Here is a 27,165-nt window from a genome sequence, read left to right on the forward strand (position 1 = left end):
ATGTTTTATCTGAATCGGCCTTCTGAGGAGAGAGGCTGTTGTGTGCTGGACAGACCGTGAAGCCCTCAGAGACAGCTTGTGATTTTTGGCTCTATAAATAAACTTGACTTGACTGCAAGACTACAAGATTTAGTGTGTGTGTGTGTGTGTGTGTGTGTGTGTGTGTGTGTGTGTGTGTGTGTGTGTGTGTGTGTGTGTGTGTGTGTGTGTGTGTGTGTGTGTGTGTGTGTGTGTGTGTGTGTGTGTGTGTGTGTGTGTGTGTGCACATTGACAAGAAGTTAAAGCATCTGTGGAAGTCTGGAACTTTGTCAACAGTATGAAGGACAGAATAAAAACCCTGGATGAATGGAAGATCTGCCTGGTCATGACACACACACACACACTAACACACACACACACTAACACAAACACACACACACAGGCATGTTTCCGTCACCTCAGATGAGATTACATTGACTTGCATTCACTTCCTGGTGACTTCATTCTATCTCTTGTTGTCTCGTGTCTAATTTTTGGTTCCTGCACGGCTCAAAATGATTTGCTCGCATCTTTTGGTTTTCCATCAGCAACAACTGCAGGTAGCACCTGTTACTTTTCTGGTATCGCCTCAGAGTTTCCGACTGTTGATACTGAAAGTTGATGTGATTGTGTGACAAACCTGGAATACTACTGACAACAGCAACCCTTAAGTTTTTAAGTTTAAGCCTGCAAAACCACGTCTACGGTCAGTTGATGAAACAGTTCAAGAACATCGCCCCCTGGATATCCTCTGTTAAAAGAGTAGCGTAGCTCCTTTACTGTGGAGCTTGTGTGCGTATGGAGCGAGTGAGCAGCAGAGAATGACGGTGAGGGAAAGGTTATTAGTGAAGCTGTCGGTTCAGCGGTAAACGTACAGTGCAGGTTACAGTTCGTCAGAGAATAAAGGCAGGAAGCTGAACAACGTTGCTCCTGTGCGCTCGTGTTGTGTTAAAGATGATGTCACGGCAGCTTCTTGACACTGAGCTGAGAATCCTTCCTGCACCGAGGGGATGCTGTCTGCAGCGGAAAACCAAATCCAGAAGAGCACCTGGTAGCAAAAGTGAGTAGGGACGGGCTCGGCTGTACCATGTGGTGGAAACGTGGCCTCCTCTTCTTCCTCCTCCACCATGTGATTAGAACAGCCCCACGGTGTCTGCTCCTCCCCCCCATGTTGTTGGATCACATGGTAATGATGAGCTCTGCATGCCTCGGACAGGAAAAGGTTAATGCTTTCAGCAGAAGAGTTAATGGCAAAGTGGTGCTGTGCTGTTTTTCTCTTTGTCTCTTTCGGGTCAATAGGTTTTAACAGTGCGACCCTACAGTTTGTGTCACCTACTGACAGGTTTGATCAGTGCGTCACCTCTGGTCTGAACCACAGTGAAGGTTAACTTTGTTAAGTGAGACACCATGTTGGCACTGCTTTTGTTTAGAAAGCTTGGTCGGTGCTGGAATGAGCGACCGGCAGCCACCAAGTCTTTTCAACTAACAGCCCCAAATGTATCCAACAAGTGTGTGTAACAGTCGGTTGGTGCATCCATTAGTTGCTTTTTAAGGAAAAATGCTGCTTCTGGGTTTTTAAATAAGAGGATCTACGTTCTTCTTTCCCACGCAACAGAAAAGTGTTTGTTTGAGAACCGCTAATGAAAATAATCAGCATTTTCCTCCTTATTTCTTTTGTTTGTTGTGGCACAAATGTACGGTGGCCGGGAGGTGCAAAACAATTTTACAATACAAGAAACACTTTTACAAAGCTGGAGACAAATTTACATTTTAGAAAACATTTTTACAAATCAGAAAACAAAATTACATTACCATAACACATTTACAAGTCCTGAGACAAATTTACATTTGAGAAAACAAATTTACAAGTAACGTTTTCAACCGGAAAGGGAATGTACCACGTTAATCGGCTTATACTCGACAGTTGGTACATTCCCTTTCCGGTCGAAAAAGTTACTTGTAAATTTGTCTCGGCGTTTGTAAAAGTGTTTCACGTCTTGTAAAAATGTTTTCTCAAATGTAAATTTGTCTCCAGCTTTGTAAAAGTGTTTCTTGTATTGTAAAATTGTTTTGCACCTCCCGGCCACCGTACAAATGCGTCGCTGACACTGATTTGAAACATTTCTTATGACAAGCATGGTCACATTTGAGGAGAATGAATATTGGCATGAGATCTTTTCACTCTCTTCTAAAGGACGTTTGTGGGTGTGCTCTCCTAATGACTAATGACTCAGCCAGTCTCGCGCTCACTGTCTCGATGAAGGGCCCTCCGGCGGGGAGGGGGTCCGTTTGTCCGACATGACGGTCGCAGGACGGTCTGTCTCTCTCTACCAGCCAGTCCGTCCTGCCGCCACGCCGTGCGGGTGGAGGCGGGAGCACAAAGGGTGACATCATCCCTGAGGCCAGTGGGGCGGGATGATGCAACGCTGGTGCAAGCCCACCTGAGTGGAAACCTGAAGACCCCACGTCTGCTCACGCTCTCTCTGTCCGTCCTGTCTGCTCTAATCCCAACTCTGCTTTTACTGGCTAAATAAATCATAGGAGGCTTCCCGGCGTCGGAGCGCTGAAGGGTTTGTGTTGTCAGACGAGAGGAGCCGGGCTGCAGGGATTATCTCTCAGAGCAGAATAGAGGACTTAACCGTTTTTTCTTCTGCGGCTGTGTTCACACTGCAGCTCCTAAATCTCATGTTTGATTCCTTTTTACACACGAGTGACATTGGATGTATTTTTAAGTTGGTTGTCACAGAAAAAAGACGGCATGAACTCTCTTTCTGTGTGTGATTTCCTATCACACTGTAAAGTGTTGACGTTAACCAAAGATTTTACTTATGCATCAACATTATATTCCTATCTGACTGATAATAATGTTCTTCGATCAACCACTTGTTCTGTACTGGTGTCTGTAAACTGGAGGGCCTCGACATCCTCCTCTCCTGATATAAACCCCAGATTTGCCTATTTCAGACTTGAAATAGTTCTTGATTCATCTCACTTATGTAATAATCTATTAATAATGAAAATATTTAATTAGTTGCAGGCAACCTTGTCAGATCCCTCTTTGTGTTATGCCTCATGTAACCTTCGTGCGGACGCTCCGTTCCCGTCACTGTGCTCAGGATCCATCCTTCAGGTTTTTACTGTCCGTCTTACAGGAGAGGACGTCTCCTCATCACTTGACCAGCCCTTTTTTCTCCCTATAATTCTCGTCTGTCTGCAGTCACCCACAGAAAGGCTGCTCTGTAACTAATTTGTCTGGAGGACAGATGGATGCGACCTCCTGTGGCTGCTGATTACTTGCAGGTCTGCGGCGTCATTGGCCAGATAAGACTCCGCGGGGACAATATCATCCAAAACAAAGCAGATATATGACAGTCAGTGCTGTTAGAGTGGAGCCTGAAGACCTCTGTGCTCATGCTTGCCTCTGCCCTCATCCCCCTTTATCTCCCAACACTGCCCTTTCATTCTCTCCCTCCCTCCCTCCCTCCCTCCCTCCCTCCCTCGCTGTAGGTTAAATCTCTGTCTATTTATAGTGTGCAGCGGCAGAGCTGAATTGTGGGTCAGTATGTTGTGAGGGAGGAGGGGCTGCTGCTGCTGCTGCCGCGTGGCGCATCACAGCTTGAAGATCTTGAAGGGGGGAAGAAAAATCCCCACGTCCACTGTAAGAGGAAAAACAGGAGAGTCTTCAGGGGAATTAGCCGGTACAAGTAAATGACTAATGAATTCTAAAAGCTGCCCTGTATATTATTAGTTTTCATGCTTTTTGCTGAATAACAAGTGGCCACACACACACACACACACACACACACACACACACACACACTGTGTGTACCTGTCAAACGGCCTGTTGCAATGTGTTGATGCTGACAGAAGGAAAAGGGCTGGGTGGAGCTGATTCCAAGTCAGCAGGCGATTCACTATTATTAGCACAACCGCCATCCAACAATTAGACTCCTGAAAACAAAGGCTGCACAGAGACGCTCCGAATAACATACAGTGAATTCTTGAATATTGTAATCGTGTGTATCAGGAACATTTCTCTGCTGCTCTGTAATAATTTTTAATAAAAGCGGTCGGAGATCCTGCAGAGAATCACTGGGGAACATTTTCATCTCATTGCAAAACAAATTCGGCTGCAAAATGGATCCAGTGGACCTTTTCTCTTTTTAATCATTTAACTTTACCTTGTTTTAGCTTCATCTTTCAACCCCAGAATGGTTTGCTTTGTGCAAGAGAACTAAATATACTAGACTGAAGAAATGAAACCCCAAAAGAGGATACACAGCTGTCATTTGTCTGGTTTTAGCTGCACAGTTGGTGTTTTCTCGACGTGTGGTTCTTTATTCACCAGCAGTGTTATGCACAACTCACCCAGCTCGAGTTTGTGCAGTTACTGTTGACTTTAGGCTTTTACTGAATCACTCTTTATTCCCCATAATCCCACAGCTCTGCGCAGAGCATTTTAAATGAGCATTTCCATCCACAAACCTGAACTCTGCTCTGTTTGTGCCCCGTGCGCTGGCATGGCACTGAATAGCTTTCACTGTGACTGTTCAATATGTGTTTGTTAGTCTTTGTTTTGAATTCCTATGAAGGTCTTTTCACTTCAAACCTTCAAAAGTGGAAGTCGTGTGTGATATGATCTGAAATGAGAATGGAGCCAAAAGATGCAGCCGTGCAGGTCGTTGTAAAGTCAGTCGCCTTAATGCTGACAGACAGGAGCATTTGTCTGTAAGATGGTGTTTATTGGAATCCATTTTTGCTGACATGATGGCATGTGGGGGCACTTTGAAGGGAGACATTACACACAGTTATTGCTGTGACCCTCGGCGTCTATACGGCGACCCTTCATAATGGTTGTCACAAGGAGCCGCTGTGTAGAAAACCTTCTTTGTGTCGGTTTGCTCAGAGCTCCAACAGAGTCGGCACTGTCTTCTACATTTAAAAATTAAAAAAAAGAGGCATCCATGGTGCAGTTGTGGTGGCTGGGTAGTGTTTGGACGTTTAAACACCAGTGCAGAAGTCTGGTCACATCACGGCCTTGTTCACATGCTTATAGAGATTTTACAAAACAAACATTTCAGAGAAAAATGTCTGTGAATGTGTGGAGAAAATCCACTGAGCGGATACCCTGCCAAGCCCCGCCCTTACAGGAGAATGATCTCAATGAGACAGACTGGTATCGGATCAATAATTCTTATCAGAGGCACCCCGAGTATTATCAGGAGAGGAGAAGTCCGATCAGTGCATCCCTAGTTATGTTATGAAGGAGAGGGAAGTTCATCTCTGAGGTGCTTCAGATACTGAATACACTACTCACCAAAAGTTAGGGATATTCGACTTTCAGGTGAAATATATGGAAAATGTAAAAAGTGAATGCTACAGTGATATTATATCATGAAAGTAGGGCATTTAAGTAGAAGCATGCACTGGTGATTTCTTCATCTTAAACAATTTATTGAAAGAAAATCTACCAACAGTGGTAGGTATACCACAACAAAACATTTTCAGTGTCTCTATAAATTGGGACGTGGCCAAAGGACGTCCACTCCTCTCCTTTCTGTGACTCTTCCAGTCTCTGTATCACTGTTCCAACCTCCTGATGACACTCTGTGACCCTCTAAGCTCAGTGAACACCTCCGTCTGAGGACTTCCTGTTTGAAGCCTCCAGTGTCGAGGTGCTGCTGATCAACTGTTAGGTGTCGTCTTGGTCTCATGATGTCAGAATGTGAACAGCAGGATGAGGAGGACTGTTTAAATACCAATTCTAACTGAAGCAGGAAATGTATTGGTGGATTCATGGATCAAACCTGTTGTGAATGTTGCTGTTAAGCTTCTTGTTAGAGAACAGCAGCTGGTGCAGAAAGTACTGAGACACTGAACAGTTGGACATGTGCATTCAAAGGTTTAGAGAAGGTCACATTAAGTTCACCTGGAAAGGTTAGAATGCATTTTAGGTTCATCCTGAAACTTCACCTGAAAGCTGAATATCCCTAACTTTTAGTGAGTAGTGTGTGTGGAGGGACATCTTGATACCATCACTAGTCACTTTAAATCGTATCTGAGATGTTTCTGTCTCTCTCTACTTGTTTTTGTCTCTTTTTCCAGCGATCTATTGCTCGTCCAATCAGAATAGAGCCAAAAAGTGCTGAACAGAGCAACGGAAGATGTCTCATACAACAGAGACCTACTGTTATCCAATCCCCAGTCTAAAATTTCCCCTCTCTGCCCGCCCGCCTCCCCGCTCTCCTTTTTTCAGCTGTGTGTTTTCACTGGCGGTTAAAGCATCTCCGTCTTAATTAAGTGCGCCTCACCCTTCTCTGTGCTGAAAAAAGAGCCGCTCTCTTTTATTACAGCCCACTGTGAATGTGAAACCTCCTTCAGACCTCACTCCTTGCCATCGCAGAGCCCTATATTTACCAGAGCCACCACCCGCCCCCCTCCCCCCAAAACCCCCTCATTATGCTCGCAGGCCTTTGAAGAGGTGATAAAAATGCCAGTGCAGAAAGTTCCAGTGGTTTGGATATTGCCCTGCCCTTGTGTCTGAAAATGGAGGATATAGTTAGCTTCCCTAGCTGCAACCTTGTAGAAATCATTTCAAGGGGATGTCGCTGACTGAAACTCTTCTCTCCGCGGCAGCGTCATACCCCAAACCACTAACTTCCTCTGACTGTGTCTGTTCGTCTGGCAGCAGCTTCCTGTCTGGAGAGAGGCAGCGGGTGAAGCTGAGCATGACTAGAAATCAGCCTGCGGGGGAAGCTGCAGAGGTGAACGTGGTCCAAACGCTTGCTTTAAATGACAGAGCAGGAGACGGAGGACAGGATTCATGGGGAAGAGCGATAGTTTTTCTTGGCCCCTCTCTGGAAAACTTGGCACAGTTTTGCAGTCTTTGAAGATCTCCTCCCATCTTCCTTCCCTACTTCCTTCCGCTTGTACGTTCAGTTTGTTTATCTGCCAGCTCTTCCAGCACACTAAACACTGCAGCGCCCTATGCACCACCTATCAAAGGGCCGAATCATCAGTAGAGCCGGGGTTTGGTTTGGAACTGGGCCTGGCTGCTTTGCTCAGTCAGGATCCATCTATATATTACCCACTGCAGGGCTGTCTTCCTGTCTTTTCCAGTGTGTCATTACTTTACATTCTGCTGGGCTGTTTGGAGCAGGAGGGTTTCCAGTTTGAATCATGGCTCAGAAAAGACCATTAAACATCCACAGCTTGTTTTGTGAAGCTGCACAGTGGTGGGCAGTGCTTCTAGGTCTAAAGTCGTGCCACTGCAGGGGGTGCAGCAGGACAAAGAGCCCGCATGTTTGGACAGCAAGCGGTTACTGCAGCATCTGCTGCCCTGTGACACCAGTGTTTTGAGCTGGGCAGGGTGCAGCAGGCAGGATGCAACTCCCCTCCTGTGGCTGCTGGCAGCTACATCCAATCCTGCCAACAACCTGCACCAAATACCTACTCTAATCTCATCATCGTGGGGCTAAATAGAGATGCCTGGAGCTTAGAGTAGAGGGAATGGTTGTTATGACACTATAGAGCAAGTAGCTGAATAACAAGGTTTTTCAAGGCACAATATGTACAGCATCTCCAGAGCACAGTGGAAATACAAATACTTCATAAAAAAAAAAAAAAAGCCTCCTGCTTATCAATTAACAATAGTAATTAAAATAATTCAACTCAAATTAATTCAATTTAGAATAAACAGTTGCCACAACCCACAACATGTAGTCACTGATAGTTTCTACAGAGAAGTACAGAGGGGTTATGGACATTAAAACAAATGTAAATGTATTGTGATGTGTGCAACCATTACAACAATGGAGCAACAGGAAGTTATGTGTATGTAGGGGTGTATAAGGTGCAGCTTCCCTGAACGCCGCCCACAGCCACACGCTGCTTATTGGACCAGACGGCAGCAGCATCAGTCACACTTCAGGCTGATGGTTTTGCAGATTATTAAGCTTGTTAACTGCTACTGAGGAAACTCCCATAGTAATTAAGTTATATTGTTCCTCTTTTCCCCTGCTGTGGTTTTTTTTTTGGTAACATTTGGGGAACTAAATGAACTTGATGAAAAAAATCTCCATATTTGCACCTTTTTTATAGCTCATTTTATCAAAGCACTGCATGACAAGCAGTTGAAAGTCCTGATATTTTAAATGCTCTACCTTTTGTAGAAGTGGAAAATCTTCAGTGGCGACCTGATGGATCAGTGGAGAGAAAGAAATGCTCCAGCTAATGAAACTTTAACCTACTTTTTAATCTCCCAGTAAATCAAGCTGCCGTCCTCTCCCCGCATGATTCCTCCATGAGTTATGTCCTGCTCTGACTCTGTTTCAACAGGAAATACATCACATTAGGGAAGCGGACCGCCGTCAAAATGCCATCTCGATGAGACAGAATTTTCTTTCCGTGCGAATCAAATCCTTGTTTCATGAATTTGTACCAGCGCTAGTACGTGGAGTCTCGTGATACGGCCCCTGTGAGACAAGCGTACTAATCAAATCACAAAATACATGGAAATTCACAGCTTGTAATCTAAACAAGCGTGTGTGGGGAACCTATCGGTCAGGATTCTGGTGTTAATGGTGTGCAGGGGTTTCTGCTTGTTTCATAACAGGCTCAGTGCGCAGTCTTCATGACCTTTAACCCCCGTTTCTATCACATCGTTTCCTCCTCGGAGACGCAATTTGCTCAGTTGCCATGGTGACGCAGTGTATGATGCTGCAACTACTGGAGGGTTTGATGCATTACGAGAATGGGCACATTAGTGGAGTAGAGGTACTTCAGCAAATGCCCTGCAGCTCTTTCCACGTTATATATAAGATATATATAAGCTTTATACTGCAAGATGGAGCAGATGTGCGCACACACACACACACACACACACACACACACACACACACACACACACACACACACACAGGGCCTTTATATTAGTAGTATATAATTATTTGAACACTACAGTCCAGGAGAGCCAGGCTGAACTCCCACAGTTTGACATTAATTATTTAACATGTTAATCAATAATGAGCACCAAAGATAATCTAATTGTTCCAACATCAGTCTGGTGCTTCACTACTGGCATGTTTATCACAGGGTGCAGCTCTGCCTGCTGTAGGAGAGGCCATCTTGCATCAGTGGCCGGCGAAAGTAGGCCACCGGCCGCCCTCACACAGCACAGACGAACAGCTGATCTCCACCGCACACGCGCGCATCATCAAAACGAGCCGTGGCTGACATGGCCGACTGTACGCACGTGCCGCACCTCTACTCGCGCTCCGCTTCCCTCGTCAGATGGAGCTGTGCGGGTGAACGAGCAGGCCGACGCCGCGTGATGACTTTCTGTTTGATATTTCACAGTGCAGATGGTTTGTGATGGCTCCCGTTGTTTGAACCTGCTGTTACATGCAGAACGGCACCAGGGTAACAATAAATCTGATCAAGATCTTCTTCACATTAAGAAGAAGAATTAATAAGAGTTCGTTTCTGTAGATTTATTTTCTATATTCCACCTTTTCTAGTAGTTTGCCCATAGCTATGTTCTTACTTAGTATCTCCAATATAGATAAATAAGAGCATCAATATTATGAACAGTATCAACAATATTACTTGATAGTAACAGTTGATGTAGCTTCTATTAGCAGCATTAAGTTTCAGCAGTGAAAGCAATGCAGTACTTACAGTGAGACTGATTACATTCAGTCAAAAGGGCTCCAGGGAGGATCCTGATGTTCCTGATCTACCTTTTGTATGTCAATAAGTTCAGAAACTAGTTGAACTGCTGATTACTCCAGGTCTACATTGTATTATTATTAGGTAGCAGCAGTTCTACTATCAGTAACAGTCCCGGTGGTGCTTTTACTTGCAGATATTCTAACCAGTCGAAGGTTTATGAGCGGCTTCTCTTAGTTTGGACGGTGGATGAGTGGCTGCTGAGGCCTCTAACCGCTCTTGGCAGGCCGTTCCATCATGCTCATCTTCTTAATCTGTTCATCATTATTAGACTTGATCATTATAAATGTTAATCCCAGAGAGGAAGAATATCCTTCTGTCATTAAGAGCATTACAGTGTGATTTTATCTGAGTATGTTGCCAAGCTGGAATAAGTGAAGAATTGGGTGGTAGCTTAGCCGTTAGCGCTCCCCACTCACTTAAGAGAGCAGCGAGGCTAAAAACACAGTCCACCCCGGTTAACGAGCTAATTAATTTAGCACTTTAGCCCGGCACGGCCCTGCTCTAATTAAGCTCAGCATTGGTTTCCAGGTTGAATGTAAGCAGCTTGTGGCCCCCGTGGATTAGTCGGCCTTGCTTCAGCAATGTTCAGACTCGCTCCGTTCCCTCTTATTTCACTGCTAATTTTCATTCGCATCATTTGCATTTTGAAGTGTTTTTCCAGAATTAGGTTGGGAGCCCATTGTGGGTAGCAAGAGAATTTAAATCCCCAAACTATGCTAAAGAAAATTAATAGTTTAAGCTGCTGGTGCCTACACAGAGTCCTGGCAATGGAAGGTGGATGTGCTGTGTGATATGAAATAACTCATGGATGCAGGATCTGCAGAGACTCTAAAGTGAAGATACTTGAATGCTTAAAGCACCGGCAGGTTTGAGTGCCCCTTCCATGAACTCCAGCAGCACATAAACGGTCACGGTCTCTCGTCTGATGTTGAGTGGGTGGGCGGAGGTTTCGTTAAGCCGGGCAGGAATTAAGAAGGAGTGTGTGGGAGTTGTGGGTCAGCGAGGGAGCTGCAGAGGGCAGCGAGCCAACCAAGGGATAAAAACAGATGCTCCGTTGTTGGCATTACCTGTGGCCTATAGGATGTCATCGTTCCTGTCTGCCTCCACGGCTCCTCTCAGAGTTAACCAAATACAGTTGTTATTCAGCTTTGAAATGATACTTACAGAGATGAAAAGATCAGGGTAGAAGAGGATTTACAGATATATTACAGTGTGCTCGGCAGTGGCTCATAATAGTTGTAAGGTAGAATGAACTGCTAACCTAGAACACACTTTGAGATTCACTGATATTTTCAGAGCAACCAACTTTAATTCTAATTATTCTTTAATTCGATCAAGTAGTAACTTGTTGGAAACAAAATTTTAAGTAATTTTAATCCGCTGATGCACAAAATAAGTTTATAACTTATAAAGCAGCTAATAACAAATACTAGACATGAAAAAGCAGCTCCTATAACTAACATTCAGTATTAAAACAAGCTTGAACAACACCTGGAACAACTGCAGACAGAGTTGACATGTGGGCTCTGTGGAGGTATACCCAACAGTGATCATCAACAGATTGGTTAGAGAGAGAGAGAAGTACAGCTCAGCTGAGGTTTATGGGGGTTTTGCAGGTATTTGGTCGTAAACCAGATTACTGGACAAATCCAAGGATCACCAGAGTCATTGGGATACCTCATCATGTCTGCACCACCCACCAGTTGTTGAGACATTTCAGTTTGGACTAAGTTGGTGGACTTCACATATCCGTGCTACCAGCTAGGGGCTGCTGCAGCGTTAGTGTCGTCCTAAACCAATTCTGCTTCTCTACTGAACTCAAGTAGCTTCTAGCGAGCAGCATCAGGCTCTTCCCTACAAAACATTGCTCTACCACTTTATCTAGCTCGATCCCGAGCCTCCAAGCAGGCCTCTCTGAAAGGATTTGTTTAAATAGTGGACTACTCCCTGATTCATATCTCTGCTCCCCCCAGTCAGCCAAGATCAACACTAATGAGCCTTTGAGAGAGAATAACAAGCTTCTAGCAGTGGCTTGACTGTGTCTTCTCGGGACGAGGGAGGACAGCGTGCGGAGGCGGAGTCAGCCTACAATCTCAGTAACAACGGGGGTAATGGCGTCCGACAGCGGGCTAATTCCTCCTGTGTACTGAGCCGCTTCATCCGGGCTCCATCCAGATGCTTCAGACCTGGAGACGGTCCGGTGAAGAAGGAGGCGGACTCCTTCGTGCCGTTTGACATTTGTTTTCTGCCAATTTTGTCAAAGTTTGTTTTAAGTATTTAAACAAACGCTCAGCCCCAAGAGGACACGTTCCTGATATGATGGCAGGCTAACGTGTGTGTTAATATAGCTTTAAAAACCATTTTAGACTGATGCCACCAGCCTGGTTAGACACTTGCTGTCTAAACTTAGTTTCCTGATGCATTTCTAAACATTTCCACACATAACATATGTTAAAATAATGGAAACTGATTCAGATGTTGAGCAGGAAACACCTCGGTGTTTTTTCAGAGCCAGTCCTGAACTCTTCTGCACAATAAAGACGTGCAGAAGTTGTTGTTCAACTTCTCTCTCTTTCTTTCTGTAGCATCATTCTGTTTGTCTCTTGTCCTCTTTGTTTGATGAGGAATTTAACCCAACTACTCTGGCTTGGCTGAGTCGGAGCGTCTACGTCTGAAGAGAGACCTTTTCCACACAAACTGTCTGAGCAACAAAAGGACCGACTGCTCCTTCGGATGATAAAATACGGCGTGCCTTTGTTAAACAGAGCGGATATAATCAAAACAAATTTGTCTTCTGATTTAAACAAATGAACCAGAGAGCTGCCTTCATCTTCTCGTCTTTGTCTTTCTTATCTACCATCCAACTCCATCCCTCTCCTGTGCTTTACGCCTTTCTCTCCGCCTTTGTCTCCACGGTGGTGTTTTCTCTGCTGATCCCCCCCCGACTCAGAGGGCTAATGGAGGAATGTCATGATAAAAGGGGCAGTGAAAGGACGTCTGGTCGTCTCATGTCTGGACGTTCTCGGACTGTAGGCTCAGGGAATGTAGCAGCACCTCCTCTTGTCTTTGTCACTTCATCTTGTGGCACCAAACGGAACAACCTGCTGCTTTATTTGTGTTTTACACTCAGAACAAGACAGACCTGAACCTCTCACCACTGTTTTTTATCTGTTTGAGAATCTTATGGCACTTAAATCCGTCTGTTATAGCAAAAAGAAACCATATTTTCATTTGTTTGACTCTTAGCTTTTCTCAGACGTTTTATTTAGAAGTGACCACAACAAACTTTTAGTCCGGCGTTGGCTTATAAAAATGTACTCCCCCCCCGTACAGACACTGTATTTAAAAAGAACCTTGCTCATCTTTAGGCGTACTTCAAGTTGATCTTTCGAGGGTCTCAGCGTTTTACCAGCTGCTTCTCTCGTGGCTTTCGAAAAGCCCTGATGTTGTGGTTTGTCGGCCTGGTTATTAGCGATATCCATTTCACTGACGGTCAGTCCTCCCTGTGAGTCTAAAAATGGGGTGATTGCCCATTACGTTATGGAAAGTTGCACCAGCGCCCAGAATGTAACCCCCTTACTACTACTAGATCTGGTTACAGCAGCTATGCAACACAGCCTGTCTCTCTAACTGCCTGTCTCTCCTCTCTCTGGCTGTCTGTCTCTCTGTCTTTGACCCCTGAACCTCCTTTCTTAGTGCACTCTTTTGCTACTCTGCCTCTGTCTGGCCCTTTATAACCCTTTAATAAAGCCACGTAACCTCTGTATGTCCTCTCTAAAGGAAGGGACCTGAATATATTTCTACTTTTCTATAGATTTGATACTTGAAATTCAAATTTGGAACAATTGTTCTTGGTATTAAAACCAGAAATTCTGATGCGGTCTTACTTAAAGTGCACATGGTTCATGGGGAGCAGACTCTCCCCTAGTTGTTCCAGTTGCAGCTCAGCGATCAATAAAGATTTCTAACTGACCAGCCTCTCTGTTTGTCTGTCCCTCCCCAGAGTGAGGCTGTTTTCTTGGCCTACTTACATAGAGCGTCCTGTGTGAACACTCAGGAAAAGCAAAGCAGCAACAGAAACTGAGCTTCAGAGCAGCATCTCTTCACCCGTCGCTATGAATGTGCGATGAACCGAACCTCTTCGCCTCCTCCCTTCGGTTTCCAGTAGAGCTTATTTGAGTTTTGAGAAGAACATTTGGTATGTGACATCAGTCAGAACCATGTGTCTAATTTTCTCTGCTTATTTATATACTTTTAGCGCTGAGGTGATAAAAGGAGAGACGTTAATGTAAGTGGTGATGCTCCCTCCAAGGACAACAAACTGCTACCAAACTGTGTCTGAAATAGTTTTTGAGGCGTGACAACCTGTTGTGTCTGTAAACTGTGCACATGATTATGGATCCGTTCAGAGAGCTTCAGTTTCCTCCTCGGTAAAGTTAACAGTGTTTTTATGGTGACAAAACGCTGCAGAACAGGTGAAGCCTTCCTGTAACCATCTAGAAATGTCTTAATTTCTCCTCTGGACCTCATCTTTGCATACATTGTACAGTGTGTGTGTGTGTGTTGCATATTCAGTTTGCATTGAGCTGCTGTGGACACCCATCATCACCACGACGATTAGCAGTGTTTTCATAACGCCGTGCATCACTGGTTCGATCAATAGTTGCTAGTGAGACGGTTTTCACACTTGCTGAGCTACAGGAGTATGTGTGTGTGTGTGTGTGTGTGTGTGTGTGTGTGTGTGTGTGTGTGGGTGTTTCTTTCTTTGTGCATCTGTGCGCGCATGTGTGTGTGTGTGTGTGTGTGTGTGTGTGTGTACCAAAGCTTGCACCTGGCTCCTTGTCTGTGCCCCAAAGCCCAGAGGGGTACAATAAAGAACGCCTTGTCCCAAAAACCATGCACACACACACACACACATGCACACGCACACGCACACACACACACACACACACACACACACATGCACATGCACACACTCATGCACACGCACGCTCTCTTAATGCTCAATAGAGCCAGACATATGTCCAAATTAAGGCTAAACAAATTCTGCGGGTGTGTGACAACAGATTATTATGTGAAATTATAGATTACCTGTGTAAAATGGCACATATATGCGTGAGAACCTCTTGTTCCTGTGTGTGTGTGTGTGTGTGTGTGTGTGTGTGTGTGTGTGTGTGTGTGTGTGTGTGTGTGTTTGTGTGTGTGGATGACTCCACTCCCCTGGCATTTCCTTGGGGGGGAAGTAGCACAGCTCCCTTCTTTCCTCGTCTTAGTTCTATCTGGCTTCCATCTTCTACACACACACACACACACACACACACAAACACACTTGTTGTCCGGGCTTATTTTTCCACCGTCTCTTTAAACCCTCTGACACTCGGCCTCCTTCCTCTGCTTCCTCATCTCGCTCATCTCCCCTCATCCCACTTTCATTCTTTCTCCAGACTTCCCTTGTTTTCTGGCAGCAGGCAGGAAAAGTATGGAAAACAGATCTCAGGGTCTCGAAAGGAAAAGAACACCAAAATAATGTTTTTAGAACGCAGGAGGGGATAAATGTTGCCGTGAGACGTTGTTGGCCAATATTTCACTGACTTTAATGATCCTCTGTGGTGATATCACAGCGACAAAAAGGGGAAAGCAGAGCAGGAAAGTGAGAATATGAACATGGAGGTTCGGCGTCTGATGATCCTGTCAACTCTCTAAATGTCCACTTTGGAAGAAATGAGTTTTAGTTTTCTGAGTTCAGCTTCAGTCTCTTCCATTTTAATGAGAAGCCCAGAACACACCCCCCGCCAAAGCCTCAAAGCTACAGGTCAAAGGTCACACCAGCTGAAGGGTCAGTGGTGGGTGTACCGTATGAACTCAGGGGTCACGTCCCAGTCGTCTCAATGAGGGACCTCATTAAAACCGCTGTCTGCTGACTCGGTGGGTGCTGATTGAAGAGAGGCCCGATCAGAGCGAAGGAAGTTTTAAAGGTTACCGAGGGCAGTAAAACATGACGGAGCCTTTTTCCAAGCGTCCGCTGTGGGGCTCGTTTAGTCCCGATGATTGTCGTTTTAATTACCTGGCTTTTATTATTTCAAACTGCTGCAAATGGGAACAAGCAACCTGTGAAAATGTCAGCGTGTAAACAAGCGGCTCCGGGTGTCTCACCGGCAGCAGCCAGCTCTGAGGTCAAAGAAACGGAAACCACCAATAAATGAATGAAATGTTTCTCCTCTGATCATCGGTGGACAGGTACGGTCTCTCATGATGGGCTAAATGTTGTCTCCAGCCAGACCTGAATGTCCTTCAGTCAGTCCGTCTTTGCAGAATTGGATTTAAAGATGATCTACAGAATAATATCCTTGCAAAATATCAAAGACTTGAGCCTAAAAATCACTGAGCACCCTTCAGACATCCACAGGAGCTCCAGCCAAGGGTGTGTTGTTATCTTAGACGTGGTGTAAATCAAAGCTTCTTCCACAATTACAAAACTTGCCTCAAGGGGTGTCTGAAAAAGTGCGATATTGAGACCATGTGATCCTAAAACTCTGCACTGAACCCACCACAGAAGGCCCCTCACCTCCAGGCTCTGCTGTTATTACGGCTAACTCTGGTCCAAACATCTCACAGACAGATAGATGCAGCTAGTCATGGGGGAGTCAGATGACAGAGGGATTATATCATATTTGAATGCAGCGTGGAGTCAGCTGGGAGGCGTTAACAGAGAGTTTCAATAACTGCATTATTTACCTTCATGGTTAGAAAAGTAGAAACATCAGTCATGCAGCTTTTCTGTCGCGGACCTACAGCTGCTTTTCATTTTTACTTTAAGGCCCAGCAGTCATGTAGTGGCTTCAGTGAAGACCTTAACTCATCACTAAGTCTAGCTGTGTCTGGACCAACTCACAACAGTTTGAAACAACAGTGAGCCGACATCTTAAATAGTGTGGACGGAAACCTTGTTGTTGTTTTGATGCTTGATTTTTTCCATTGAAGTGTCACTGGTTTACAACAGAGTGTGTTTTTGGCTTGTGGCTTGAATCTGAAAACGCTCGTCTTCCTGCCTTGTCGGCGATGTCGCCTTGTCCCCTGATCTCAGGAATTAACTTTGGAAGGAAAGCGACAACATAACTAAAATCCGGGTTGTAGAAAATAACCTTGAATTCCCCTTTAAAGCTGCTAAAAGCTACGGCAGTGGAATAATTTCAGCTCTCCGACAGGCTGACGGACTGTCCCTGTTTTTATCCTTTCGTTCATGTGTCCATATTGGCCAGGTGTGTGTGTGTGTGTGTGTGTGTGTGTGTTGTTCCTGAACAAAGGAACCAGAGCAGAGGATGATGTCATCTTTTAACCGTTGTGCATCTGTGTGTGTGTGTGTGTGTGTGTGTGTGTGTTGGCAGTTGGGGGGATTCTGTAATTATTACAGTCTGTATTCTGAGGTCACCTTTCTCACACACGGAGAGGACGCACACACACACACACACACACACACACACACACACACACACACACACACACACACGTCCTTCATCATTTAGACAGCGTCTTGTTGTTGATGATGATTCCTTTGGAAAAACAGCTTCACAAAAGGAAAAAAAATCAAAAATATTTCCAAAAATAGTTGGAAAATTAGACCGTGCAGTAAGAACTGTCAGAACACACACCTACATCTTTATACACACACACACACACACACACAGTGCCTCAGTGTGTGTGTGTGCAGACAGTAACAGATGATACAGGACGTCCTGTTGGAGAGAATGTGGTGCGATCATTACGAAGTGAGTCAACACACATTTTTAAGCCTTAACAAAACTGCATCGTCAGCTGGAACATGCTCGTGCCCTACACACCCCTCTCTCACACACACACACACACACACACACACACTTAAACAAGCCTGTGGTCATCAGGGAAAAAGAAATGCAAATTCAGATTTTGCGATTAGACTGAATCCGTAGTAAACTAGGCCCAATGTCAGGGTTCATATAGTTCCTGTGTGTAAGTAAAAGTGGCGGCGAGCGCTTTCAGTGGAGCTGAAGTTTCTGTGTGCATTAGTACATCAGAGTGTGTGTGTGTGTGTGTGTGTGTGTGTGTGTGTGTGTGTGTATGTGTGTGTGGAGGGAGGTAGAAACCGATGACTCAGCAGTGCTACAGTAAGATGGATGCTGGGGTTTAATGGAGCCTGATGGAGGTCAGCCTGCTGTGGCTGGAAAGCACCAAGACACCACACACACACACACACACACACACACACACACGCACACACACATCACCATGAACGCACCGCGGTTCGAGGATGACCAGCTGACTTTTGAGCGCTCTGGCCGGTTGCAGGATTTGGTCCAAGTTGGAAAAGTCCACAAATCTGTTAATCTATGATTTTCTATCCTTTTTTCTCTTTGAAGGCAGCTGCGAATGAAAAAAAAGATGTTTTGCTAAATAGTGTTTGCACAAAAAACCCCATCTCCTCTGTGTTCGCCGAGCGCCACAGAGCGGAGATAGCATGGCAGGTTTGATGATAAAGCCAGCAGCCCCTTCCATCATCTGGTTAACTGTTTATGTGGAAACTATCCATTGGCTCTTTAAGGGTCGGATGATAAGTCATTTAGAGGATTTCCATCTTTTGAAATGGTAAAAAGCTTGAAAGTACATGAAAGGATTTGGTTTCAGTGACTTTGAGTGACTTTCCCACAAAGGAAGCCCCCTCTGTTAGTTTCAGCCTCCTGTCTGCGCTGAAACTGCTCTGTTTATCTCCCCCCTCCTCTCCCCTTTGCTCCACTTTGTCCTCTCCCTCCTCCGTCTCTCCTTTCCCTTTGTCTTTTATGGTCGATGTCGTCGAGCGTAACATCAGCCCACCTGCGCTTTGTTTTGTAACTGCTCTTCTCCAAGTTCGCCTGTTATCTACACTCCTTTCCCCTCGTACAGAACGACCGGATTCAGATTTCAGCCAAACAATATAAAAAAAAAAAAAAAGTCACATGTCCTCTCCCGCCATCTTTTCCCGTTTCCTTAACTCTCTGCTTTCACTTTGGCTCGCTGTAGTTACTGTAGTTCCCACAGCCGGGCACCAGCAGAGATTTGCTTCCCCGTCATCTTTGCAGTTTGCTGTCTCTACCAGCCTTGACCTTTCTGCCAACCCCGCCTCCACACACACACACACAACACACACAACACACACACACACACACACACACACACACACGTCCCCTTTGGCTAAACCAAAATGGGTTAATCCCTCATCACTCAAACTGTGGGCCGGGCCAACTCGTTCAGGAACGGGAGCTCAGGTGTCGCAGTGCTGCTCAACACAAAGGAAACCCGATCGTGTCGCACACACATGCACACACACACACACACACACACACACACACACACACACACACACACACACACACACACACACACACACACACACACACATGCACACACACACACACACACACACGGGCTATAAACATGTTGCAGACATAAACGACTGCACAGACTCACACTCACACTTTCTTCTCTGTGCAGTTTCCAGTCTGTGAAAACAATTGCTCTAAAAGCCGTAGATGTAACCAGAGGCGTCCTGATCAGGCTGTAGGAGTCTGTGTCCATTGTTGTGTGTTCAAAAGGTGTATTGTAGCTTTGCTTATGTGTTCAAGCTGTTTAGTCTGAATGGTGTATAAAAATAAACCCTGAGAGTGGACTGTAAGGACCACAGTGCAGCTTCTTCATCTGTAGGTAGTGCAGAGGCACATTGAATGACTTGACTTTGGAGGCTCTTGGTGGTTCATCTTAACTCCACGTCCTTTTTTTGTGCATGCAGGCACTTAGTATGTAAATGTCTGTATTTTTAACTTGTACTTAGATGAACATTTTAGTATGTAGGTGCAGTTTTTTTTTGTCTTGAGTTCAAACAAGAAATATTTGGATTAAATCATCTATAAATGGCTGAATGGTGGTTAAATGACTTCATATTAGCTTAAGGCCCCTTGTGGCTCCTACAACTCTTTTATTGTTGTAGTTTTCACAAAACAAACCAAAAACAACACATCTCATGGTCAGCCATCACTGCCCTTTCCTGCCTCTCTTTTCCTGCTTTTGTCATTTGTTTTTTGGGAAAAACTTTGTTATTAACGCAAATTGGTGCACACAATTAAAACATAACTTCTCTTTTTCAGGCACAAAACACACCCTGTTCAGTTTAAGTGAAGCTGAAGTGGTTGTTCATGCTATCGTAGAAGCAAAGAAGTTGGTGTGAATGTGTTTTGTCATTGTCAGCGTTACATTGTGCCCTTAATTGATTGAATCAATTGATTGGTTAAAGGCTATAATGCAGGGGAAGAAGAAAACGTTTACCTTTCCTTCATCTCTCCTCTCTTCTGTTTCTCTCTCCAGGGCCGACATGTCAAGACGGGGCAGCTGGCGGCCATCAAGGTCATGGACGTCACCGAGGTCAGTAAACGCCACTGCATGTATACTTTTGATGGTGTGTTGTCATTAGCCAGGTGTACATCTAGACTGCTGGATGCTGTTAAACTGTTGCAGAAGAAGAGGATGCGATGAAATGATGCCGGCAAACTTCAAACAATAGAAAACAAATGAGAAAACATGGTGGAAAATCACTGGATTGTTGTGGTGGTACAAAGTTGTAGAAGTCTAATTTGTAACTGCATGATAGACATATTGAATACAGTTCTGTATAGATGCATGAACTAGTAAAGCAGCTGGAGAAGGGACCAGACTCGCCTAAGCGGTCTCACAAAATACAGCTTTTGCAGATCTGGAATTGATCCCAAACTTTAGTTTCACTGCATCTGTCGGCTCAAATCGGCACTAATTCTTTACTCAGGCATTCAGAGTAACAGTTATCACCAAAACAAATCATTTCTCCTCTCCCTCTCTCCACTCTGCACCCTCATGTCAACATTTTCCCTCCAAAAATAGTCCGGCTTATAATCACACAGCTTCCAGCCCTTTTAGTAGTGTTTTTTCTTCATTGGATAAAGCTGAGTGTGATTTCCTGAGGGCGGTTAAGCAAATAGTTTGAAAGATTGAAGATTGGTATTTGTGTATTTCCAAGCACATGGGTGCACGCTTGCCAGCTTCCATAAAGTTGACTAAGGACCCAGAGGGCCGGAGCCTTCTGGAGGTTCTTTGTGCGTTTACATGCAGAAATGTGCTGGTAGTTATAAAACTCCATCGCACTACGTTAGCAGTGTTTTTCTTTTCCCCGCTGCCTTTTGTGTTACTCATCATTGAATGGATGGCTGAATAACACAATGAGAAACAACACATTTTTGAGGTCACTTGGCCGTTTCCTGCCCAGACGCCTTAAAGAGGAATGAGTGTATCATCAAGGCTGTCACTTAAAATCCTTTAATCTGGGTCAGCCGTTGTATTGAAGAGGATTGGACTGTCTGTCTTTTAGGACCCTGCTGGTTTTAGCTGCTTCTCTAAAAGCCCTAATACTTCATCTGAAGTAGCATTTTTAGGACAAGGTATGTACGGCCCCGTTTCCACTTGTCATTTCAAGGGTCTCTTATCCAGATAAATCCACGTACGAGATCCAGATCCAGACTGAAGATGATTTAAGATGTTTTCATTAACACTTATATGCGTCTCTGCTGGTCAGAGCGGAACAATCTGTCGGGGTTTTCCGCGGCTACATGCAAATCTGGGTCGGCCCTCCTCCGTCCCAGAAGGCACTGCTCCTGAAGCAACATTTGATTAATGGTTAATAAAAGACTGCAATGTAACTGGTAGCATATAGAAGGTTTTATTATTATTATTATTGTTCATGTATCAGGCAACAGATGAAAGTCATGTGAACAGTTACATGAACAATGTAACAAATGTAAAATGTGTTTTTAAAATGATAATTGCTGACAATTGTACATTAATAAACACTTAAATGTGTTTATATTCAGTTAGAATCACATTATGAAGTGTTATGAATTGTATTAAATGTTTAGATACAGCCCATAAATGAGAGAAATGTCCAAAAAATAGACCTGATTTTGTCTAATTCAATGTTTTTCCTCCTTTCAATTTGACTTCTGAAAAGGCTGATATCACATTTTGCATATTGTATTTAAACTTATCTGTGTGGCTACAGTCTGATAGATCCCTAAAGGAAAGAATGACCACAGCAATTTGAGCCTGTTAGGAAAAATGAATCCAGCACAGTCCTTTAATATGTCCTATATATATTAAGTACAAAAAGAAAAGCACCTGTTAACCTATACTGACTTTGTTCGCAAGGCCTGTGAAAGAAAAGACCCACTAATCTTAAGAGTTATTACCCAGCCGGAGGTGTTGGTGTCTTATTATGGCAGCAGAACCGAGAACAACGTCGACATCTCATGACGAACTTGTGACCAAACTGTTGCTTAAACACGTGCAGTAGATCCGGAGCAGAATTAACTGTCAGAGTCGTTTCTGGTCACCTGGAGGATTTAATTCTCTCTTCTTAGCTCTGTTTCTGCTCTCTTCCACGTCCTGAGGGAAATATCTGCCTCCACGCACCTCACTATGTTCCCCAGGTCTGTCGTTCGGAGCTGGGCAGGTGGTGCACGCTGGGTTTGTTTGCTACCTGCTGCAGCTGAAAAGATGTTATGAGAGCACTGAGAGCGAGTCAGAAGTGTGAAGTTGGGGAACGTAAAAACCAAAATGATGAACTAAACCTCTAAAAAGCTCTAAAAGTAGAGCTTTGTGGAATAGCAGAGCTCGGTGATGATTCTCTATGAGCAACCCCATTCATATATACACAATACATACACCTAAATATACTACAAACAGCTTTGACGGACCACATTTGAAGTAGTTGTGGGTAATTGCTCATTCCTCTGTGGTGACTAGTTAACTTTAACTGCCTCTGTGGCAGGTAACTCTTCCAACATATTGACTGGTGAGCCCCTCACTGGGGTCTGCAGGAGTGCATCTGCATCTCCAACTGTGGAGACTAAAGGGAGCATGTGAAGGGAGATCAGGAACGACTGATGGTAGCGTGTTTATCTGCTCGAACCAGCTGAACGACTGATGAGAAATACGAATGCTCAGTTTCCACTCAGTTTCCACTCAGTTCAGGCTTGTTCGGACATAAATAAACACGTGGAGTTTGTCTGGATGTTTGCCAAGAATGACCGTTGAGCAGAGGAAGTTTGTTTGCGTTGGAAAAGCTGGAGATTTTCACGTGGACATACAAAACCTACACACCAGTCCCATGTAACGTTTATCCATGTGTGCATGAGACCTATGGAGGGAACCACAGGAGCTCTCATACACCACAGCTATACATCTCCTTTCCTGAGTGTGTGTGTGTGTGTGTGTGTGTGTCCACTCTCTTGGTGTGTGTGTGTGTGTGTGTGTGTGTGCTCTGACCCACATACCACTTCCTGTTCCACATGCAGAGCAGGAGAGACAGTCTGAGGAGGGAGAGAGGGTGACTTTTGTAGGGGTATAAAATCAATGAGCCGAATCACCTCCATCAGTCAGCGCACACACGCAGAGGGATGAACGATCCCAGTGTTTGTCGATGAGGCTGCATGAAACTATTCGTGATGATCGTGGAACTGTTTAAATGTGGCTGTAAGCTCTCTCCGTTGGATGTTAACGTTGTCGGTGATAAACTGAGCTTCATCTGTGTTGGTGGATGTTGTCAGCAGCGTTTACGACACACAGTGTGTGTATGTTTTACCTTTTTATATCCACGACAGCTCCACACATGTCATTTTCTGTGCCAACACTGAATTCCTCTCTCCTCTAAGATGGGGTGTGGTTGGCTGCCAAACAATGTCCTCTGGCTAGTAGATGATATCAAGGTGTCCCGTTTTAATGCTGGTAAAGTAGAATATGTGTATTGTGTGTGCTGTACTTAAGAGAAGAAGACAGCGCGCTGAGATAAGGAAGAAGAAAATCAGCAGCTCCTTTCAGAAGGTTCAGCTGAAGTGCAGTGGGATTATGGGAGGGGCCACCGCCGCCTGTCTGCTTCTCTCTTCACCTCCATTCCTCTCCTTCCTCCATCCGTCCATCCATCCCCTCCCTCTCCTCTCTGCTCTTTGCTGCATTCACTTCACAGATCCTGTGTTTTCTCCGCACATACTCTGTATTTGTCTCATCTCCGTCCCTCTTTTCCTGTCGCTACCTCTGTTTTCTTGCGAAGGGGGGGGGCAGACGGAGAGGGTGAAGTCATCCTCATCCCTGTTAGGAAATCGGAAAGAAATGGAGAGGGAGGGAGGGAGGGAGGGACGGGTGAGGCAGAAATGTATCTGCAGCAGCTCTGCATTGGGAGTTTCTCGCTGCTGCTGCTGTTGACTGGATGTAAACCAGTGGGAGCCAACAGGAGAAAATCCATCTTGATTAGTGGAAAAACTCCACAGCAATTCATCCTTTATCTCCACCTCTCTGCTCCCGCGGGGGAATCAGACGCTTTTCTTGCAATTTATTCTCGCTTGCAATTTCTCTTTCTGTGAATTCTGCACATGAAACGAACTAAACACATTAAACCAAATCAAATCCTCTCTCTCTCTCTCTCTCTCTCTCTCTCTCTCTCACCTCCCACTGCTCCCAGTCCATTCAGAAGGTGTGAAAGTGACAAGTAGGAAGGTGCTGAAGGCCCAGAACTGTATGTTGAAAAGTAGAAAAGAAGAATGTGTTGAAAGTATCTCCATGTGATCCGTTTCCTGGATCTCCTCCTCTGCTTTTCTGGAGCCAAATGTTTTCGGTGCTAGATGCCTGATGAGCTTGTAGAAACACCGTCACTCACTTCAGAGTGAAACATCTGCATTAGTACGAACTTAAAAAACAAATTCCCATTTAATTTCAGGCTAAAACTGACCTCTTTTGACTTCCTGCGAGATTCTTCATGCAGGAAAAACCTCTCAGACCCTTTTGCTGATGTGTCCTGTGGCCAAATCAAAGCTACTTTCCTCAGATATTCACAGTTCGACCACAGTTTGACTGCGTGGATGGAAAGTGTCACACGTCATTATTTCATCTGGGCAGTTTTGTCACTTTCATTGTCACATCTATTGAATGCTAATGTTTTTCATTTCACCCAGGAAATAACGAATGTATTCCCATTGCTTAAAGCTGTAGTGTTCGTTCTCAACAAATCGGAAATATGAAACGCTTATTGAGAGGTTGGACTGACCTGGCAGTAGTATTAAACTTTAAAAGGGATGAATTCATGTTTAAATGCATGACGCCTCCTCAGATGTGACAGGAACACAGCAAGTGTTAAACCGATCCCAGAAACAAGTCCCTCAGCTGGCTGTCAAAGACGTGCCGACCCCTCTTGGCCTTTGCTGAAAGTCTCCCTCCTACTCGGCCTCCATTTTCCATTATGCTTCCATTTTGCGGTTGTCCACTCCCCCGGGTTCGTGGTTCTGTCAGCTCCACTCACTTTGTGCGCTGTAATACTTCAGCGGCAATATGGCCGCCACCGAGTCTCCCCACCATTTCATGCCCAGGAATGATAATGAGCAGCTTCAGGACGTCTTGTCTTGAACGACCGCGAACGCACAGTTCAGGGAACGCGAGACAAAGAGAGAGACAGTGAAGGGGGGAGAGAGGTGAGGTGTCGCACTGGTGGGACACGTAAAGTCATTATCGGAGACAGTCACGGAAAAGGACGAGTGTTACAGTGAACACATGACGGAGAGACACAGGATGAGCTCAGCGTCTGTTGGACGAAGCAGCTGTATCCTGACGTCCAGGTCTCTCACACACACACACACACACACACACACACACACACACACACACACACACACACGAACGCTAAAACATCTCATTTGTGGTTGGAGAGAACATTAGCACCAATTTTAATTTTTAAAAAAGCAATTAAAGAAATGAGAATATCGTGTGGTCACAGCTGCTCACATTACCATTCACTGCTTTTCTCTGTTTTCTGTCTTCGCAAATTTTGGACTGTCAGCCGGAGAAAACCAGTCACGTTTCAAACCGTTCAGTAGATGCAGACTAATGATCAGCTGCAGCCGTCAGTCACAGTTTGAGTTAATATTTCATGATTTAAATGTGTTGATGATTGAATACTAATACTGTGTATATACAGGAGGACTTATTTAGGTAAACTAAAGAGTAATAACTGTAACCATCACTGTGGTTGAGCATCTGATGGCCCATCAGTCACAACTCTTTCCTCCTCTTAGGCAATGATATGGTTGTTTCTCTCCACTGATTTGAGATTGATTTTTTTTAATATGCTGGTGGGTTTGAACATAACGGACCGAAAACGTTCTTCTAGTTTGTCGATCGAGGTGCTTCTTCTCTCCCCTCATTAAGCTGTTGCTGTATTTTCGGTCTTGATTCGTCTCCCTTGGAGAATAGTGTGAGAACGTTGCTGCTGTGCTCCTCTTCCTGCAGTCTGTCCCCAGCATCTGTAATTATGCTGACTTGTTCCAAAAACGTTTAGATGACTGACAGTTTGTGGGCGGTGAGATGTTCTGTTTACCAGAGAAGGTCCTGTTTGTTTCTGTGCTGACTTTCGGTGCATCCTCTTACATGGTTCGGCTTTTACATTCAAAGAAATATTGTTCAAACTGACCAGCTGACTGGTTGGCTGACTGGTTGGCTGACTGGTTGACTGACTGGTTGGCTGACTGGTTGACTGACTGGTTGACTGACAGGTCGGCTGGCTCACCTGCTGGCTGGCTGCTGCTGGCCTGCTGCTGCTGAGTGGATTAACAGAAGGACTGACTGGCTAGCGGTCTGGTTTGTTGGCGTCCTGACTCATTGGTTGGCTGACTGCCTGGTTAAATGACTGGCTGCCTGGCTGACGAAGTAACCAACTGGCTGGCTGACTAACTGTGACTCAAGGGATTGGCTGACCGACTGACCCCATCATCTTTACCGACAGTCAAAACTCTTTAAACGGCCTCAGCGGATTAAAGCAAAAATGATAACACGCCCTCTCTCTTCTCTAAACTTCCTGCTTGGTTTCGCTTTTGTCACAGTAAAAACAGCACAAAGTGCAAAAATAGTTAGTGGTTCTATAAATTCAACGAGAATGTATGAAGAGACTTGTTCCAACGTGACTGACGGCGTAAATGTTGCTGCTTTATAAATAATCACAGATAAGTTCAGCTGTCAGTTGACCAAACATCAGGTTCACGTCTGTGTTTTAGAGATAGTGAAAGTGAGCTGCAGGTAATGTGTATTTATATACATCCAGAAGGTGACAGCCACTTCTTCTTTCATCTTTAAATGCTGAAGTTTTGGCTGAATTGCCCTTTAAACTGTGGACCAGATACAGAAATGTCAGCGGAGTCGCTGGCTGCCTGTCATCGGTCGCCCCTGCAGCTGCAGCGCTCGATAAGAAGCGCACGTTTTAATTTCTGCTACAAACACTTAACACCAAAAAAAAAAAAAAAACCATGCTGTCTGTTTTGACAGCCAACAGAACGAAGCAGCTACCTGCAG

At 44.8% G+C, this 27,165-nt stretch overlaps 1 protein-coding gene across 1 annotated transcript in view; it reads left to right on the forward strand.

Annotated features, from left to right (window-relative positions):
- The window catches only part of LOC139208517 (mitogen-activated protein kinase kinase kinase kinase 4-like), a 79,721-nt gene that overhangs the window by 15,860 nt on the left and 36,696 nt on the right, over positions 1–27,165 (forward strand). Inside the window, exon 3 of the mRNA XM_070838222.1 lies at positions 20,119–20,175. Coding sequence (XP_070694323.1) covers positions 20,119–20,175 — 57 coding nt within the window. The remainder of the gene's footprint in view (positions 1–20,118; positions 20,176–27,165) is intronic.

Source organism: Pempheris klunzingeri, chromosome 10, assembly GCF_042242105.1.
Source record: "Pempheris klunzingeri isolate RE-2024b chromosome 10, fPemKlu1.hap1, whole genome shotgun sequence".
Taxonomy (NCBI): Eukaryota; Metazoa; Chordata; class Actinopteri; order Acropomatiformes; family Pempheridae; genus Pempheris; species Pempheris klunzingeri.